The sequence below is a fragment of the Ursus arctos genome, chromosome X, assembly GCF_023065955.2.
Source record: "Ursus arctos isolate Adak ecotype North America chromosome X, UrsArc2.0, whole genome shotgun sequence".
Taxonomy (NCBI): Eukaryota; Metazoa; Chordata; class Mammalia; order Carnivora; family Ursidae; genus Ursus; species Ursus arctos.
In genome coordinates this window covers 61,301,709-61,317,653 of record NC_079873.1, presented here as the reverse complement: position 1 = coordinate 61,317,653, position 15,945 = coordinate 61,301,709, and the positions used below count along the sequence as shown (strand labels likewise).

The window sequence follows — 15,945 nt, the reverse complement described above, 5'->3', positions numbered from 1 at the left end:
ATTTGCCTCCTCTGTTTTTCTGAAATAAGTTATATTTTTAAAATTATGTATTTATTTTTTAGAGAGCGAGTGTGGGCGGGAGGAGCAGAGGGGGAGAGAGAGAGAATCTTAAGCAGGCTCCTTGTTGAGTGTGGAGCCCAATCAATGTAGGGCTCGATCTCATGACCCTGAGATTATGACCTGAGCCAAAATCAGGAGTCAAATGCTTAACCAGCTGAGCCACCCAGGTGCCCCAAATTATATGTATATATTTAAATTATAAGATTATGATACTTCACTTGTAAATATTTCAGTATAAGTCTCAAATATAAGGACATTTCAAAAAGCAGACATTCCTAATATAACCACTATACCATAAAATTAATAACTTCTTAATTTCCTAACATCATCTAATACCATACCTGTATTCAAATTACTCCAGTTGTCTTGAAAATGTCTTTTATAGCTCCTTTGTTCAAATCAGATTCCATTCAAGGTACACACACTATATTTGATTGTTGTATCTCGTTGTATTCATTTTAATCTAGTGCACTCATCTTCCCTCCATTCTGGATTTATTTCTTGTTGGTGTGTTTGAATTTCCATCTCTTACATATTCTGTAAACTGGAAATTAGACCCAAAGCCTTGATTAAATTCATGACCAATATTTCTGGCAAGAATGTTTTATAGATAATGTGTAAAAAGGCATTAATATTTTTTTAAATACAGGATAAGGCAAAGTGTGAAGCAAAAGGAGTAATACGTATCGAGTGCTTGTGCTATGATCCTTTAAATACACTATCTCATTTAATTCTTACAATAACCCCATGAGTTACTGATGGTATTATCCCTTTGTAGTAGGGGAATTGGTTCCAAGACATCACCAAACTATTAAATGGCAAAGTTAGAATTCAAGAAGAGAAAGAAAAAAAGTTAAATAAGGCCATTTATCTTTACATAAACCTAAAAAAATTACTAACAAATCACTTGTTCTCTGTGTCTCAATCTCTAGTAAAATAAGAGCAACAAATTGACTTGACCTTCACATAAATAAATTACTCTGGCTTATCATGCTCTCATTTTAGGCAATGAGAGGTATCCTTTAAATATCAGCTAAAAAATTTTTTAACATATATACATTCACAGAACAGGTAATAACTCATTGGTCCTTCCATGACAGCCATATATCTAGGATTTTCTAGGACAATTCTGATATCCAACAATTTGTCCTATCCAACATCTCCTGAATTTTTCATTAGAAAAACTTGGTTAAAGCGTAAAACTTCTCTCTCTCTGTACAGTAATACATTGTTTGTTTTCTGAAGTGGGGAGGAGTGTCTGCTTTAGACCTTTAAAAAAGGTTGGAAGTAAGAGAAAGTAGTAAAGAACACCAGTAGAATTCTTCCAGTTAGCTGACCAAGAGAAGAAAATATTTTGGTGAAGAGAAGGATTAAATTCTGTCAGATGTTTCTGGTGGATCGACAGGATGAGGTCTGAGAATTGACCATCAGATTTGGCAATGCAAAGGTCATCGGTAAACCTGGCACTGCGCTTAAGCACTTCATATGTAATATTTAATCTCCACAGTAGATCTTCTGAAGTAGATACTTATTAGGCCCATTTTACAGAGCAGGAGACAGATTCAGAGAGATAACTTACTCAAGGACTTAGGGCCGGTGAGCGTTAGAACTAGGATTTAAATCCAGTAAGACTGTAGGTCTGCATTGTCCAATACAAGAGCCTGCTACATGTGGTTATTTACATTTGCATTTAAATATATTAAATTAAACTTTTAGTTCCTCAGTTGCACTAGTAACATTCCAGGTGCTCAGAGATCATATGTAGTTCCCATTGGACAGCACAGACAGAACATTTCCATCATTGCCCAGAGTTCTTTTGGATAGCAGTACTCTAGAGCCTTTGATCGTAACCACTGTACATAAAGCCTCCCAATTTACAAAGTTGTGTGTGTGTGTAATTTAAACTAAGTCTTGCCATTAAATTTTCCTCTGAAATTCGAAAGGCTGACACAGGTCTTTTTATCAGATCATTTGATTCCAGCAAAATTATATTGGTATTTATATTTCAAACAGTCTGGTCATGAAATTGTTGTAGAGAGAAACCTGGAAGGCAAGGCTATATATCCTTTCACTTTTTTCCCATTTTCATTTAGGGGAATTCAAAAGGACATAACTAACATGTTGGAATGATCAGTGATCCTGAATTAATATAAGGTACTTGAGTGCCACAGTATCTGTATATTAATATCCTGAAGTATGTTACTCGATTGGTTAGGTTGGCTGATTCAAATATGTCTTGTAACATTTTAGGAATAGTGGAAAATGTAGGCTCTGATACTTTTAGGTGAATTAAATAGGTGAATGCCTCCTCCTGTCTCTTCAGTTACTGATGTTTTCATGACCAAGATTTTTGCATCATATTCATTACTTTGGACCCTTAAAGGAATATAAATTGCATGAGAGATTTGGTCAATGTAAGAATCACTAGATGACCTTATTTATATATTTTGGTTTTATTATTTTACCTTTTTTAATGTTTTCTTTCTTTAAAATGTAATTTGAACTGCTAAATATCTGCTTTCATTCCTATTTCATATGTCTTCTATCTATATCCTTTTTATTAGTATACCTATAGTTGAGTTAGAGGATGTTAACAGTGTTTATGAAGTAAAGAGATAATATGAACTCCACATTGTGTAGCATGAGAATCAAGTTCCAATCCAGGCTCTACTTGGAAAGCTGCAGCCTCTAGAAAGTCACTACAGTCATATAAAATCTTGACTGACACTCTTTACCTCACAGTGAATGACATGTGGCTTATGTAGTAATTATAATGGATAACAAATTTTTAAAGATTAAATGCTAAATATACTATCTAGTTCCTTGAATGTTAAATTGAGTAGAAAACATTGTTCTGGCCAAAGCAGACTTTGGCTCTTGCCTGCACCAGAGTCAGTGTGGTAGCCCTGTCTTTTTGTTCCTTGAAAGTGACAAGTTCTGTAGTTGTCACTATCTTATTTTTACTTAAAATTTGGGAATCTGGATATGTTTATAAATGCTGTTTGGCAAAAGTATGTGCTCTTGACCTAAAAATCTGGTATGAGATGGTATGTGAACTTTATTCACTATCTCTCTAGTTACTTATAAAGTATGTCACTTTTTTTTTTCCCAGTGTAGTTTGGGGAAAAATGGGCTTCGAATTTGAAAGTAAAAACTTTTTTTAAAACCAGGAATATTAAGTTTCTTTACTAAAAATCTAGACTTACTGAAGTAATAAAAGGAATTTTTTCATAGCTTTTTGAGTAGGTCCTGTGGCACTTAAGTATTCCAGTGGCATTTTACTTCCAGATATTATAGAACTCAAATCAAAGTGATGGCAAGCAAAATATTTTGAAACATGGCAAACCCCCACCCCCACCCTGAGGCAAAGACTTGATTGTTTTTAAAAATTTTATTTTCAAGGTTGAATTTCAGGATTGATTAGTTGGGAATTTTTGTCAGCTTGCCAAATACTTTAAACTTCTAAATAAATTAACTTAAACTTTTAATTTATCATTAATTTTGTTTTATTAATTAAGCTAGTCATTTTTAAAGCTTAAACTAACGTAGCTGTTAGCTAGAATATAGACCGTGCTTTTTCCCAGTTTGTAAGCTCTTTCACTTATTGAAGGAAAAATAAAGTTTAGACAAAGAAAAGGTACACATTTGGATATAATTTAAACCTCATTTTCACGACTGTTGGCCTAGTGATTATAGATTCTGTTCCAGTATTGTTTTCAATAATAGTGTTGCTATAGCAACTAATAAATGCATGCTTCAAAGAGAAGAAACAAAAAACCTTTCCACCGATTGTGTTGTGTATTGAGATGAAATTTTTCTTTATTAACTTGTATAATTTGCTCTAGACTTTGCAAAACTGTTTTTCCCAAAGAAATATTCTGAGAATCCTGTTACACATTTTTTTTGCTATCTTAATCTCTCATCTGTTTCTTGTATTAACAATATGCTACAATTAATTTACAAAGGGAAAGATGTAGAAACAGTTTATATCAGAAATTCTGTATCTTCTTTCTGTTATTTGTGTCTTACACAGCACTCTAGAGGAAAGAAAGATTTTTGCCCTCCTACTTCTGAACTATGTAAATGAATCTTGTTCCTATAAAAATCAGTTAACACACGTAGTGTCTTTTCTTTGTTAAAAATGAAGATTGTGGTAAACATACTTGTTTAAGTCCTTGAGTATTATTGGCATAGTTATTGTATGAACAAGTGGTTGAAATACACTAAAGTTTGTCCGTTAAACTATTTTGTTGCAGATTGAGTAATAGTGAAGAACTGGAAGTGGCCTAAATATTAATAAACCCTTAAATAGGAGAATAATTAAATAGATTATAAGGTTTATCTATGTAATTTGTAAGACCCTTATAGCCGTTAAAAATGGTTTGTATTTGATGTAAAATGATGTCCATGGAAAGATACTGATTGCAAAAAGTGTTTTCAAAACTATAGTAAAATCCCGTTTTTATGTAAAAGCATGTGTGTGAGTATAAAGTGTAAATGTGTGGAGAAATATATGACAGATGGTACCATTAGTTATCTCTAGGTTTTATAATAGGAAATTAGCATTGTTTCCCTAAATTTTTTTTTTAATTCTTTGAAAAGAAGGGAACATAGTAGGCAGTAGAAACAATTTGAATGGTTTTTTGGTTTGATGTTAGGAGGGAACTAATGTTTTAGGAAAATGGTCCAAAGATTTTTAATGATACAAAATAAAGTCACATGCATTTTTCCTCTGACTTAGCAGCATTTTAGTTGACTGTGGGTCAAAAGGAAAGTTATTACATGGACAGAAGCTGAGCTTCTACCATAATCTGACCTTAATAAGGCAATCATGTTTGACTTGAGAGGGTAGATCTTAAATCTGAAATTGGTAGGGAGAAGACATTAAGGTGTTTCGGAAGTGGTGTTTCCTAAAATGAATATCTCCTGAAGAAGAAAATGGTAAAATAGTTCATGTCAGGTTTAGGCTACACATGAACTGGTTTTTCACAGGTTTGTGTCTGAAAATTGTGTTTCAGTTTTAATATTTTCCTTTATTAAAAAATTAGCATATTTTTAAAAACTTCAAAAAATACAAAAGTGTTAAAAGTGAGGGAAAAAATAGACATATTGAGGTTTCTCCCACCCCAAAAATCCTTCGGGGTAGTCTTTTTTATTCGAGAACAGATCTGGGAAATGGAGGAACTATGCCTCAAGAAAACATTCTTTATAGTGTGATAGAATGATCACTGGCTAGAAGTCAGGAAATTCAGCTTCTAGTCCCAGCCAGTCTGAGCTGTGTGTTTGGAACAAGTTACTTTGCCTCTCTGGATATGGGTTACTACCAATTCTAAGGTGATAAGTTTGGACTTTGAAATTACAGGATGATAAGAACTGACTTGATAAAATTCCCTGATAGTTCAGACATTTTTTAAAGGGCATAAATGAGAGTGTGTGTGTGTGTGTGCGTGTGACTGCACATGCACATTGCATACATGCATCTCTTGAAAGGCTTTATCTCTAACCATAAAAAAGTAATTAATGTATGAACTCTTGTGTTTATAATTGAGAAATAAACACTGTATGTAATTGACATAAGATTTATTTCCAAAGAATTGGGTGTTTCATCTGTTTCTGCTATTCTCGTATCATCCTGTTATACATGTGAGTGGAGAGGATTTCATTTTGTTTTAACTGACAGTCATAGCTAGACGAAATTATTCATTATAGAGAGAATCAGTGGCACAGCTGAGAGGAAATCAGTTCCTGGCATACAGTTCTCTTGGTCTTTCCCTTAGGTTGCTTTCTTAGAGAAATGAAGTTATTTTTGACTATGGTTAAGAACATCACTGATTGCTAGACAGAAGTAAAAATAGGGACTATCCATAGAACATTTCTACCTTGTAATTTTATTTGGTATTCTGTAGAATAGCTGACTTTTCTAATTGTATTTGGCATGGTCACTTGCTAAAAATATAAGTCAGTGTTATCTGGTTTTATTATATACTTCTCTCTTGTGTCATACCTGGCGGGGTGGGGGGGGTGAGCATGGGAGATATACATCTGAAGAAGCATTATCTTTTAATAGAATTTAATTCATATTGGCCTGTCTCCCTACTTACCTGGTCAGTAACTGTGAACTTCGGATATCTGTCTAGTGACAGTAAACATGTTTTATATGGCATAGGCATGGGAAGTCAACTTTGATGACAGATTTCTACACTGGTGTAGAAGAGAAATGTTTAGCTAGTGTTTCAAAAGAACTAAACCTGTTATCATCTGTGTGTTCCACCATTAGGCTTTCTTGAGCCCTCTCCTATGTATGGTCTTCTAATGTTTTCGGTTTTCAACAAAAGAAATAGCATATCATGTCAAAATGCAGTATAAAATCTCAACTATAGCTGTATTCATTAATGAAATGAATTCCTTTTATCTCATGGAATGATGAAATAATTATTTCAAGCATTTATTGGGGTAGCAAGATAAAGAGTTGTTTCAATGATACCAGATATTCTGATTATTTAGAATTAGTGTCAGCATTTCCTATTGTACAGAAAAATTCTTAGGGCTCATGATTTGAATCTTTCATCTTGAGTTATTTAACAGACATTTGTGTTCCTACCATGTGTTGTAATACTCTGGGGGTGGATGAAGATGTAAAGACAGAATTATTTTCAAGTGTGGGATTTGTGCTGAAACTTAGGAAGGCATTAAGCATTACTAGATGTAGATTAAATTTAATATACTTATACCTCTGCAACCTTTCCTTTGCCCTGTAATTATTTATGTTCCTTCACTAGATTCACACTCAATTTAGAAAGTGTGTTCTAAGAGAACTTGCTGTTAGAAGCTATGAAAAATCCTTTGGTAAAGTGAATTAATTTGCCTTTTATATATCCAGGTTTTCATCTGTGATTTCTTAATAAACAACTTGTGAGTATTTTAATTTTTTATTAGCAAGTAACATATCTGTGGTTCACTTTAACCCCCTCCTCCCAATCTCTCTCTCTCTCTCATAATCATAATTACACAGAGCAGGAGTTTGGTTGTTCTGCTAAGTATATAAATGATCCCAAGTTTTAAGCTTTTAATTTTTTTAACCTTACAAGACTGACTTAAGACACTATAACTTAAAAAAAAAAACCACCGTCACAATAAAATGATGAACAATGTTTATCAGTTTAAGTTTGACCCATGCATCTTTACAATGTAATTTAAACCTTTCTACAATTGAAATATAAGGACTGTATATTCTAGTGAAACTGTCCTGTAGCTGTTTAGATTAATTTAGATTTGCTTTTCATTAGTATAGTGGCTGGTGGCCAAAGTGATTGTGAAAGAAGGTTGATAAATATGTGTAAACAGGAGTAGCCATGATTTTCAGCACAAACATCCAATGTAATCTCTGATTTAAGCAGACTTATATTAGCATTTATTATCAACTCAGAACAAATACAAAACAAAATGCGTATGAAAAAATTAGAAAAAAGGTGGAGAAAAAACCTCAAAAAAATTAAAAAATTGTGAACCCCTTAAACATGCTTATATAAAGATTGTTATATAGGAAGTTCTTACATAAGAGGCTGGTGTTGCATGAATTGTAACTGTTTTCTAAGTGATTTATATCAGATATATCAGAAATATGTGTAGCAGCCAGTGTCTAGTTTCTAGTCTGACAATAGACCGAAGAACTATGGAGATAGGATCCAGAGAGAAAAAATAATTCTCTGTTGTTTCGACCCCCTCTAAACAGGACACCATACTTGCAGAACTTCTTCAGATACATAAAGAACACATTGTAGGATATCATGAACATGATTCTCTTTTGGACCACAAAGAAGAAGAAGAGTTGACTGAAGAAGAAAGAAAAGCAGCTTGGGCTGAGTATGAAGCAGAGAAGAAGGTAGTTCATTTAAAATGCTTTTTGGTTTTTGTTTTTGTGTTAGTCATTTGAAAGAGCAGTCAGTAAGAAAAAGGGTCACATTTGGAACGGGTAATAATAATAGGGCGTCTTTAGGAGCAGAGTCCCCAAATATGAGTCAGTTTATAGGCTTTGGCCACCTTTGGTGGTAGAATGGGAGGAAAGAAGAAAATAGTTTCCACTTAAAGAGTAGCAACCCCGGTTCTGCTTAGCACTCGCTGAATTGAGAGATTAGTGGGAAGCTATATATTTAGCATCACTTAACTCCCGTCAACACCCTCACTCTAGTAACAGACATACGGGAGCTTAGAGTTTGGAGGTTGGAGGAAATGTTTCTTTGACATGTGTACCATGAAATCAGAATTTTGACTGAATGTCAGAACACAAAAATATTCCATTATTGGACATTAATGTCAGTCTCCAGCAGCAACTTTATTTAAAATAGTTCCATGTCTGTTTTATACACCAACCCACTTGAGCAAAAATGTGCCTGAGCATGGGAAACCTTATCCTAATACCTGAATTCTTTTTAAACTCCTTACTCATTGTACCAAACTTCTTTAACGTTAATGTGATGTTAGGAGTCTCGTTAGAATTCTCTGAGTTGCCCCATTCTGTGGGAATTATCAGAAAAAAGAATACACCTTTAAGGGTTAAAGCTTTCCATGTAATAAGATCTTGGTTTCTAGTGAAAAGGGTGTTTTGTTTGTGTGTGGAAGAGTGTTAATAATTTCTTAGATCTGAGAGTGTGGATTCTTTTCTAAACCAGTAGGTGATGTAGAATTTCAAGTTTTAAATCACAATGTGGAAAGTGCATAATTTTTTGTTTTTAGGGACTGACCATGCGTTTCAACATACCAACTGGGACCAATTTACCCCCTGTCAGTTTCAACTCTCAAACTCCTTATATTCCTTTCAATTTGGGAGCCCTGTCAGCAATGAGTAATCAACAGCTGGAGGTAAGTTGTGAAGTACAAAAGTAGTTTAACTTGAATTAAAGGCAATTTCAAGTGCCCTGTTGTTTGAGGGTTCCCTATGCAGGAATATCACATTCTCCAAAAGATTACCTCTGAATAGACCAAGAAATTTTTCTTTTATTTGTTGACCTTTTTGAACCATCATAGTATAGTAAAATGTGGTTTGTTCAGAGCACAAGAGAATTAGGCCTTGAATTAATGTTCTTTGAATTATTTTAATTAAGGAACAATAGGGCAGTTGACTGGCTAGGGAAATAGCACTCTCTTCACTTATAAAATATTTTGAATAAACAAATTAACTTGCTTAATGTTTGAAAATAGGATAAATACATTTATATTCTGATGCAGTGTAGATGTAGCATTAAGTATATGATAATGTCCAGTATTACGAAGTAAGTTATTTAAAACTAGAATCAATTATGAATCAAATAAGAAAGATTAGGTTTTATTATACCAATTATATAATAACTTAATTGAATCTTGTGGTTTCCTTTTGAAAACGTACTTGTGGAGTCATTTAAATTGATAAACTATTGGTGCAAACCCAAACTTATATCTTCCTAACAGGACCCTCACTGACAAGTTTTACCCACTTTATTGATGCTGCATTTTGCTGCTTTTCAATTGTTTGAAGAGTTTTAAAACCAAGTGCTATAAATTGGCAAAAGGAAGGATCCCTATGCTTTACAACCATGTCTTTTATATGTCCTATATAACATTTCTTGCATTCTTCTAGGACCTCATTAATCAAGGAAGAGAAAAAGTTGTGGAAGCAACAAACAGTGTGACAGCAGTGAGGATTCAGCCTCTTGAAGATATAATTTCAGCTGTAGTAAGTTCATTGGCAGTTATCTTACTCCATCTTGATATTTTTGTCATGTCCCCCCCTCCCCCCCGGGCCCTTTTGTTTTTATTTTTAATTGTTGTTTGCTTCACTCCTTCTGTGGGGAAAACAACATAATTCTTATAGCTCGATTTGCAATAGTAAAATACTAGTAAACTGGATAATAGTGCTAAGCTGTAATTCAGCATTTTTACCTAAATGTTGGCACAAAACAGAAATGGATAATATCCCAAATGATTGGGAAGTCAGTCAGTCACAGAAATGTATGTGTTGTTGTACGTAAACATACCTTATCAGTTACACAAATTAAATCCAAATCCACTCTTGTACAACAGTGGATAACTTAGTAGTACCCTGCTTTTACATCCTTGTTTTCCTTAGAAAAGAATGAAGGAAAGGGGGGAAAAGATCTTTTAAAATCCTGAAAAGTTTTGAGTACCTTAATAATTTTCCCTCAGCTTTACCGCAATAAGAAGTAAATGAAACCACCTTTTTCTTTTTAGTGGAAGGAAAACATGAATCTCTCAGAGGCCCAAGTACAGGCGTTAGCATTAAGTAGACAAGCCAGCCAGGAGCTTGATGTTAAACGAAGAGAAGCAATCTACAATGATGTATTGACAAAACAACAGATGGTAAGAGTTCGACTACCTCTAAGTTATGTCCAGTTTTCTTGAATTTATAATAATGGGTTTGTGTGACATCTGTGTCAATAATCATCCTTCCCTCATATGGATGGATGACTGGTCATTGGTTTTTCTTGGAAGAAATTTTGTCAGAAAACATAGTAATTGTCAAGTAAAGGTAATATCTGGGTTACAGGGTTACAGAAGAGCAACAAATTCCTAAATGGGTCTCCTTGAAGATTATATAGGATCTCTTCCACATAATTTTATTTTTTGTGTATTCTGGATATCTAAAAAGGAATTTTTGCCAGACTTTTACCATATTTACCATTTTTAAACAACTTAATAAAATAAGTATACTTTTAATATATTTAATTTGAGAGTAAAAAAAAAGTGGAGCTATAGATGATACATGTCACAGACTCCTACTAAGTTACATAATTCTTTAAAAGACTAGCATATTCCAGGACCTTTGATCATTTTTCCCAGCATAGTTGTTTGCCAGCCATCTGCTTTTTACTGGGAAATTTCAGCTCTTCACTCCAGGGAATCAGTTTCTGTGGCATGAATTTTACTTAGAAAGCACTTGTAGAATTATTGATTTTAAATTATCTTAGGAAATTTAAGACACTCCAGGTAGGAATTATTCCCACTGCAAGTGTTTTTTCCCTTTGGTATTTATCACTAAAAGTGTTTGTCATTATGTGAAATATTTGAAAGAATGAAGAAGAAATGAGATTTGACAAAAAGCTCTGTAACTAATACTTGAAACTAATCATAGTGCAGGACAGGTTACTATGGCAACTAACCTAAATGCTGCTTGCAATACAATAGTCAAGTCATTAAGAGAATTTAGCCCTAAAAGGTGTTGCTAACTGGTTTCTACAGTAATGGTCCTATGAATGCCTCAAATTAGTAATGGTGGTAACAATAATGTGTTTTCCTTTTGGTATGGTACACCCTTAACAAATTGATTTTAACTTAAAACTTGATACTTGCCTCTTTGAGACAGGTCATGCACTTGTAACAGCTCCCTTTTCTCTCTTTAGCTAATCAGCTGCGTTCAGCGAATACTTATGAACCGAAGGCTCCAGCAGCAGTACAATCAGCAGCAACAACAACAAATGACTTATCAACAAGCAACACTGGGTCACCTCATGATGCCAAAGCCTCCAAATTTAATCATGAATCCTTCTAACTACCAGCAAATTGATATGAGAGGAATGTATCAGTCAGTAGCTGGTGGTATGCAGCCACCACCCTTACAGCGTGCACCACCCCCAATGAGAAGCAAAAATCCAGGACCTTCCCAAGGGAAATCAATGTGATTTTGCACTAAAAGCTTAAAGGATTGTTAAAATCATAGAAAGATCTTTTATTTTTTTAGGAATCAATGACTTAACAGAACTCAACTGTATAAATAGTTTGGTCCCCTTAAATGCCAATCTTCCATATTAGTTTTAATTTTTTTAATAGGGCATACCATTTTTTCCTGACATTTGTCAGTGATGTTGCCTAGAATCTTCTTACACACATTGAGTACAGAAGATATTTCAAATTGTTTTCAGTGAAAACAAGTCCTTCCATAACAGTAACAACTCCACAGATTTCCTCTCTAAATTTTTATGCCTGCTTTTAGCAACCATAAAATTGTCATAAAATTAATGAATTTAGGAAAGAATACAGATTTATATATTCGTTCTTTACATATAAAAACACACAGCTGAGTTCTTAGAGTTGATTCCTCAAGTTATGAAATACTTTTGTACTTAATCCATTTCTTTATTAAAATGATTGAAATGGTTGTAATGTTCTTTTGACTGAAGTCTGCAACTGGGCTCCTGCTGTATCATCTCTGTGACTGAAAGTTAGAAACTAAGGGTTATCTTTGACACAGAATTGTGTGCAATATTCTCAAATACTACTGCTCTGAAACTTGGAGGAGTCTTGCAGTTATCTTAGCATTGTATAAACAGCCTTAAGTATAGCCTAAGAAGAGAATTCCTTTTTCTTCTTTAGTCTTTCTGCCATTTTTTATTTTCAGTTCTATGTGCTGAAATAATTACTGGTAAAATTTCAGGGTTGTGGATTATCTTCCACACATGAATTTTCTCTCTCCTGGCACTAATATAAAGCACATCTCTTAACTGCTTGGTGCCAGTGCTAGTGCTTCATCCTGTTGCTGGCAGTGGGATGTGGACTAACAAAATCAAGTTCTAGCATTTTAGGAGGTTAAGGATGATGGTGTGGTTGTAGGGTCACACCCTGTTTTATAAACAATATCAAAATGGCAGAACCATTGCTGACTTTTTAAGTTCACATGAGGAATGTGCTTTAATAATTCCCAGTACTGTCAGTATTGTGAAATAATTCCTCTGAAAGATAAGGATCACTGGCTTCTATGCTCTTCCTCTTTTCTGTCATCATCATGTTCTTTTCCCCCAACTTCCCTATGTTATTTTAAATAAATTACATTTCAAAGTTTGATTTTTTTTTTAGTTTAGATCTGTGAGGCAATTTTCTGATCAAAATTAATTCATCTAATACCCTTTTTTGAAGTTTTACTAGAAAATCATTACATTGTTTTTATTAATCCAGGCCTATAAAAATGACCTGTGAGTTAATTCATGTACAATTTGGTTGCTTGAATTTCTTGAAGAACAAGATTGTTAGACTATGGGAGTCAACTCAACATGGCAAAACCATTTTTGATATGGTGTTGTAACAGGTAGTGGAAATAGCTAAGGAATTTCATTAAAAAAAAAAGTTGGGTGGAGCAATTGCTTCTAGGTATCACTGGATTAGAATGAGTATAACATTAGCTAGAACTGTTTTGAGTTATTTGGATGATTAAGAGATTTCCATTTTTATCTTGAAAGAACTAGTGGTAAACAGGTGAGAGCGCTAGGTTTGTGATACAGAATTTGTGAGGTTAGGTGGATCTACTTCATCCCCCCCCCACTTTACCATGGTGAGTTATCACTAACAAATTCCATATATTTGGATATTGTGCCAGCCATATAGTCAAATTTACTTAATTGGGGTGGGGGGAAATGTGTGTTTACTCCAGAAGAAATGAAGAAGAGAAGATTTATGAGATAAATATTTGAAGGCAGTACACTCTGGCCGACTGTTGTCAGTTGGTATTTCTACAAGTCCAGAATACCTTAAACCTGATTTACTAGACCTGGGAATTTTCAACATGGTCTGATTACTTGCTCAAAGACATGGATGTAAAAATTTTAGGCAACCTTCTAAAACTTTTTCACCATGGATGAAACTATGACTTAAGGAATAATACATAGAAAGGATTAATTGGAACTAAGAGAGTTTGAAATAAAACTTGGACCACTTTGCATACACTCTTCTCACTTGACATTTTAGCTACATAATATGTACTTTGAGTATAACATCAAGCTTTAACAAATATTTAAAGACAAAAATCACATCAATTAAGATACTAAAAGGCTCATTTTTATATTTGTTTTAGATGTTTTAAATAGTTGCAATGGCTTAAAAAATGACGATTTAAAATGTTGCTTGTAATACAGTTTTGCCTGCTAAATTCTCCATATTTTGTAACCTGTTTTATTTCTTTGGGTGTAAAGCGTTTTTGCTTAGTATTGTGATATTGTATATGTTTTGTCCCAGTTGTATAGTAATGTTTCAGTCCATCATCCAGCTTTGGCTGCTGAAATCATACAGCTGTGAAGACTTGCCTTTGTTTCTGTTAGACTGCTTTTCAGTTCCGTATTGAGTATCTTAAGTACTGTAGAAAAGATGTCACTTCTTCCTTTAAGGCTGTTTTGTAATATATATAAGGACTGGAATTGTGTTTTTAAAGAAAAGCATTCAAGTATGACAATAATACTATCTGTGTTTTCACCATTCAAAGTGCTGTTTAGTAGTTGAAACTTAAACTATTTAATGTCATTTAATAAAGTGACCAAAATGTGTTGTGCTCTTTATTGCATTTTCACAGCTTTGAAAATCTGTGCACATATTGTTTCATAGAAAATGTATAGCTTTTGATGTCCTATTTAATGGTGATTCTTTTGCACATTTAGTTATTTAATATTGGGAGGTCAAAAAGTTTGGTTTTTGAATCTGTTATATACTAAATTCTGTAAAAGGAGATCTCTAACCTCAAAAATAATTTACATACCAGGAAGCCTATGTGTGTTTGTGTTAGTTTTGGTTGTCTCTTTGTAATCCAGCACCATTTCCTGCTTCCCAACAGCTGCATCACTCATTTAAATCAAGCAGGACTACCAATCCACACTTAATAGAAAAGCTGCTTACCCTCCTGAAGCCATAGCAGGTTGATGGAAGCCTTATTACCTGGCCTCCAAAGAAGCTGAATATTTTGTAGTCTTCCCTTAGCTATGCCCATTTTCCCTCTATCACAAAATCAGATACTTAACATTTGTGCCCCAAACAAAACTTTAAGATAATTACTTATCTATTTCAGTACCATTGTTTCCTTTGAGGGTGGCATGTTGTGAAGCTATAGATACTTATTCTAACAGTAAATTAGGTCATTCTTTTACATGCTTATTTCACTAAAAATTATGTTCATCTTATTTCACCAGATTTAGTCTCAAGTGACTTTTAGCTATCTCCACATCAGATCTACCCTTAGAGATGAAAATTCTTCCATCATGGATTTTTTTTTTCAAGTCTGTAATCTGTGCCAATCCCAAAGGAGTTACCAAATTTCAGAAATGCTCTTTGTCTGTGCAACATTTTATATATGCTGTTATATGGAGGTGAATAAAAATTTAAAATCCAAAATATATATTGTTTCTAAGCTCAATATCTGCTAGGTAACCAAACTCTGCCCGCATTACTCATGTTGGATATAATAATGGAATGGCCCCATCTACCCCCACCTAAGAGTTTTACTCCCCAGAGTATGTACCGCCACAAAATTCCTTTATGATATATACTGCCACCCTCTCTGTGGAATAACCTTCTTGTCACCATTGTGCCTACTTGTCTAAGGCAATTGCCCTTCCTCTCCTCACTTGGGAGATCTTTCTGATAGTGACCACTACATGCATTCACCAAGGAAGACAGCATATAAATCGAGGCCTTTATTAAAGATAATGAAGATAAAGCTATAATTGAAGGAATGAGTGAGACAAATCCTAAAATACGGCAGGCCCTCTTTAATACTCAAAACTATCACATATTCCAAGCAATCTCTACCCTGCAGCACTCCTCCAAATTCACCTCACCATTCATTCTGCCCTCACGTTCTCCCTGGTAGAAACATAAGGGAGGGGAATTGGCTCCAGTTTCCTTTAGTTAATCATATCAGATGAGAGACTTCTACCTGTTGAATAGATTCAGCCCTCTCCCCATAGTCCACACATCAAATACATGTTAGTTTTCAAGAAAGGTGAAGAGATGACATCAGATGCAAGGATGGGGTTTGTTTCAGGTATATGAAGAGAAAAGTGTAGTATTAAAAAGAAAAGTAGAGCGGGATAGGGAAAGACAGACTAGATTGGAGTGGATTAATGAAGGATCTTGAAA

The 15,945-nt window shown here is 34.1% G+C and overlaps 1 protein-coding gene across 14 annotated transcripts in view; it reads left to right on the top strand.

Moving 5' to 3' along the window:
• The window catches only part of ATRX (ATRX chromatin remodeler), a 324,331-nt gene extending 309,133 nt beyond the window's left edge, over positions 1 to 15,198 (top strand). For all 14 annotated transcript variants that reach the window (XM_048213854.2, XM_048213847.2, XM_048213856.2 and 11 more), the window contains 5 exons: positions 7,793 to 7,942; positions 8,794 to 8,919; positions 9,674 to 9,769; positions 10,285 to 10,413; positions 11,454 to 15,198. In XM_048213854.2, the coding sequence (XP_048069811.1) occupies positions 7,793 to 7,942; positions 8,794 to 8,919; positions 9,674 to 9,769; positions 10,285 to 10,413; positions 11,454 to 11,732 (780 nt within the window). In that variant the 3' untranslated portion in view covers positions 11,733 to 15,198. The remainder of the gene's footprint in view (positions 1 to 7,792; positions 7,943 to 8,793; positions 8,920 to 9,673; positions 9,770 to 10,284; positions 10,414 to 11,453) is intronic.
• Positions 15,199 to 15,945: the final 747 nt, after the last annotated feature.